Raw genomic sequence first — 4809 nt, 5'->3', positions numbered from 1 at the left:
TTCGTGTATTTTCATTGTCATTCTGTTCATATAATCTGGTTACACAATCTCTTCCGTTTGGTGATATTTCCTGTTTTCAAACAAAGCATTTATTTTTGCATCTTATTAGAGATACAAATGAACACATTTCATCAAATTTGTTTCAGGTTCGTCTAGAGAATCCTCATGTTCGTTTCAAAGATGGTCTGTCATTTCCACTCATTTCCATGATTTGTATCAGAGGGTTTTTTGATTGAAGTTTGTTTGTTTGAACTCACTTCTTGTGTAAATAAGAAAGACTCTGGATCTTATAAACAGTGTCCGTCCTCCTAATTTCTGGCATTTTATGATTCAGTTCCTGTATGGATTTTTTTAATGGACCATTATGTAGAAAATCAGTGAGTGTGTTTTTAATATCTTGAGTAACTGATTTTACTCTATGTTTACTAGTTTATTTCTTATCACTAAAAAAATTTTAAGTGTATTTATTTATTTTGAGAGAGAGAAAGAGAGAGAGTGAGCACAGTGGCGGGGTGGGGGGGGGGCAGAGAGGAGAGACAGAATCTCCAGCATGCTCCACACCACCAGCCCAGAGCTCAACACAGGGCCCAAACCCATAAACGGCAAGACCACAACAAGAGCTGAGACCAAGAGTCAGACACCCAACTGACTGCACCACCCAGGTGCCCCTTTACTAGTTTATTTTTATTTCCATTGTGAAGTCCAGAGTTAAAACCACAGAATCACTTTACATCATATTTCATTATGCCCACTTCTTGCTATGTAATTAATTTCTAAATACCTCTGGAGTTCATTTAGGTGACCATCCTATCATAAACCAAAATTTGGTCTTAAAATCATGGACTTTAACCGTCTCTTTGCCATACAGAATGGCTCATCGTGTGGTCTGGCCACCAAACCTGCATTTTCTAACGCAAGATAACTCCAATTTTCTTTTTCACATCACAATTCTCGGCTCCTATAACATTGTCTTAACTATGCATATAACTGATTTTGTGCACGTCAACCTGTTCATAACATCTCAAAGCCCGCAAAATGAACTATTATGTTATATTGTTATAATAATATCAATTATATATTTTGTATGGATGACTTACTATTTCTTTATAGTTACTATTAAGCTCCAAGTCCTATTTCTGTCACTCATAAAATGTTACCAGTGGAAAAATTACTCTGTGAGATGGTTTCCTTTCTCCCCTATCCGTATCTAGCTGCCCCTCTGTTTTGTAAAAAAGATGTTGAGCTCCAATGTTTGATTCCAGACATTTCTCATGGCGTTTTTCATCTCTGAGTTCCTCAGAGTGTAGATGAAGGGATTGAACATCGGAGCGATGATGGTGTAAAACAGAGCAAATACCTTATCCTCAGGGAACGTGGTTGGAGGTCGAAGGTAGGCAAAGATTGAAGGCCCGAAAAACAAAACTATCACAGTGATATGCGACCCACAGGTAGAGAGGGCTTTGCGCCTTCCTTTGGCTGAATGATTTCTTAAAGTGAATAATATAATGACATAAGAAAAAAACAAGACCACAAATGCCACTAAGGTAACCATTCCTGAATTGGCAACCAAAAGGACACCGGTAACATAGGTGTCAGCACAGGCAACTTTTAGCAAAGGAAAAATGTCACAAAAATAGTGATCAATCTCATTAGGACCACAGAAGGGCAACCTGATTACCAGAAAAAATTGAGGAAAGGAGTGCGCGGCCCCACCAGCCCAAGCAGCTAAGACGAGGAGATTGCACCTTGCTCTGTTCATGACAAACAGGTAGTGCAGAGGTTTGCAGATGGCAGCATAGCGATCAAAGGCCATGATGGTGAGGATGAAGACTTCAATCATTCCGAAGAAGTGCACGGTAAAGACCTGTAACATACAGTTACCATAGGAGATTGCTTTTCTTCCCACTAGGAGGTCAGCAATGAATTTGGGTGTAATGCTACAGGTGAAGCAGATGTCCAGACAGGATAAGTGGCTGAGGAAATAGTACATTGGTTGGTGGAAAAGAGGGCTGCATCGAATAGAGATAAGGATCAGAAGGTTTCCTACCAAGAGAGCAGCATAACAGAATAAGAAGAACACAAAGCAAAATATTTGTGTGCGATGGTCATACGAAAGTCCCAAAAGAATGAATTCTGAGACATTCCTCCGACTCTCCATCTGTTTCAGACTGGCGTATATTATAAACGAATGGGTTAAATACCTGAAAAGAAAGAAAACATGAATCTTTATAAAAAAAATTAGCAGCATGGCAACAATAATTAAAATTCACTAAAAAAGTAAATTGACGCCATTGAATGAGTAAAATTAATTATTCCTGATACATAGATTTACACTTCTTTTTTTTTTTTTTTTTTTTTTTTTTTTTTTTTTTTTTGATTTACACTTCTTTTTATTTTACTTCAGTCGAGTTTAGTTTAGTTTAAGTTTATTCATTTAATATTTCTGAAAGAGAGAGGAAGAGAGCACAAGCAAGGGAGGGGCAGAGAGAGAGAGGGAGACACAGAATCCAAAGCAGGTTCCAGGCTCTGAGCTGTCCGCACAGAGCCCAACGTGGGACTTGAACTCACAAACTGTGAGATCATGACCTGAGCTAAAGCCAGATGATAACTGACTGATCCACCCAGGTACCCCTATTTCTCTCATTTTAGAAATCTATTGTAAATAATTCTATAATGGGGAAAATGATGTTAACTTTTCAACATTAACAATGATGATTATGGAACATGTAAATGTTAGTTTGATGTTAAAGAAATTAGCAAATTGTTAATTGTATAAATTAGATAACAAAGAGTACAATTTACGTCCTTTTAAAAAAATTGTGCACATTAAAAATGCATGCTTTTATCCATAGAGTCAACTTTTTTTTTTTTTTTTTTTTTTTTTTTTTTTTTCAGAAAGATCTGGACACATTTCCTGTTTGATTTGGGAGTATCCTTGGGAATAAAAATTTATTTAAAATATGTCAGCTTGTTCTCTATAGTTAAGAGTCTGTTTCTTGGTTTTCTCTTTTTCCTCCCCTGTGTTCATCTGTTTTGTTTCTTAAATTCCACATATGGGGATTAAGGACGGCACTTGCTGTGATGAGTACAGGGTGTTGTATGTGAATGTTGAATTGCTAGATGCTACTCCTGAAACGAACATTACACTGTATGCCAACTAATTGGAATTTGACAAAAAGCTTGAAAAAAAAGGAAAGAAATACATCAGCTTGAATTGTTTAATTTGTTAAAGGACGAACTTCCTTGCCCTTTCAATAAACATACCAGTTGCACACCTTATACTAAAATAGTTTTAGGTCCATTAAAAGCAAAGAATGGTTGAACACTAAGCAGCAAATAGACTGACAATGGATTAAAGTTGTGAGAAATAAAGCCAATTTATTCATTTATCCAATTTACAGTTTACAAGTTAAAATTTAAAAAAATGGTTAAAATTAATCTAAATTGGTGATGGCAAGTGATAAATGAAAGGTAAAAAGAAATTGCCCAAGCATACGTGCATTGTTCATATTTCATGACTTTTCCTAGAAATTTCACTCTAGACGATAAAATTCACCACAGGAAGATGATACGGAAGGTAGCTCCAAGAGAGATTTGTTTCAGCACTCAGCAACTAGATGTTGTATTAATGAATGGATCAAAGATTCGCAAATTTGCATCTTTTGGACAACCTTGAGATATTATTTATGTAGGGGGAAATAGTGTGTGGGATAGAGAGAATGTGCTCCGGGAGCCGTTTTCTCCAGTGCTGACGACTGAACTGACACTCCATGAGATGCAAACACTATTCCACACTTTCCACCTCTGTCTGACCCGATGTAGCCACCTTATCTTGGCACTCTGGATGACTATTAAAACAACAGAGACTATAGGGGCACCTGGCTGGCTCAGTTGGTTAAGTGTCTGACTTGGGCTCAGGACACGATCTCACGGTTCACGAGTGTGAGCTCGGGGTCTGGCTCTCTGCTGTCAGCGTAGAGCCCACTTCAGATCCTCTGTCCCCCCTCTCTCTGCCCCTCCCCTGCTCGCTCTGTCTTTCTCTCTCTCTCTCTCAAAAATAATAAACAGGTTTATAAAACCACCAAATGCTACTGTAGCAAAACTATTTAGAAGCCATCAAATCCCATGACACACAAATTCAAACTTTTGTCTTTAAGATCAGTTTAGATGGTGAGTGGGTAATTGGTGTAGCATTTAAAATGGTCTATACTATGAGAAACGAATTCTATTTTAAATTGTCATTCAACCTCATTTCATCAAGAAGAAAAAAACTCAGTCTCTTCCCATGATGACTTATTACTGCTACAAGGCTTCCTAACCTCTCTCTTGTTCTTAACAAACCAAAAATAATTACCAAGTTCATAGTGTTCAATAGTGACCTGTTCTTAAGTAGAGGTTCATAATTTTATGATTTATTGATCAATTTTCTCCTTACCTTATTATAGTTAATGCTGATTCCTAATGTAGGAGATGGCATGCTGTGTACTTTACAGATAGATGTGTTTGCCTAAAACAAATGGACTTAAAGTTAATTGTGAGATAAGTCGGTTGGTAAACAACGTAAAATGGATATCACTTGACGTATCCAAACCCCTGATTTTCAATAAAAGAGACTCAGATCAAGATATTCTAAGTAATTTATTAACATCAGAAAGTAATATTCTGTGGAGGACAGATATCTGGATTCCCAGTCAGTCAGGGGCTGTATCCCACGCTTGTGAGCAGAGCAAGAAAACGGGGTGTCCCAGAGGCCAGCAGTGAGGGGAAACACTTTGAATTACATCCCAATTTTAAAAAGTATGCAAGGTC

The 4809-nt window shown here is 37.4% G+C and overlaps 1 protein-coding gene across 1 annotated transcript; it reads right to left on the bottom strand.

Annotated features, from left to right (window-relative positions):
- Nucleotides 1–1135: 1135 nt before the first annotated feature.
- Nucleotides 1136–2193, bottom strand: LOC131488794 (olfactory receptor 4P4-like). Its single transcript, XM_058690628.1, has one exon. The coding sequence runs from the start codon at nucleotides 2156–2158 to the stop codon at nucleotides 1208–1210; it is 951 nt and encodes a 316-aa protein (XP_058546611.1). The 5' UTR covers nucleotides 2159–2193; the 3' UTR covers nucleotides 1136–1207.
- Between the last annotated feature and the right edge of the window lie 2616 nt (nucleotides 2194–4809).

The sequence above is a fragment of the Neofelis nebulosa genome, chromosome 10, assembly GCF_028018385.1.
Source record: "Neofelis nebulosa isolate mNeoNeb1 chromosome 10, mNeoNeb1.pri, whole genome shotgun sequence".
Taxonomy (NCBI): Eukaryota; Metazoa; Chordata; class Mammalia; order Carnivora; family Felidae; genus Neofelis; species Neofelis nebulosa.
Note: the sequence above shows the minus strand (reverse complement) of the source record. Positions and strands in the feature narration are given on the sequence as shown.

Excerpts from the sequence above, each read along its gene's own strand:
- LOC131488794 (XM_058690628.1), bottom strand. The coding sequence starts at position 2,158 with ATGGAGAGTCGGAGGAATGTCTCAGAATTCATTCTTTTGGGACTTTCG.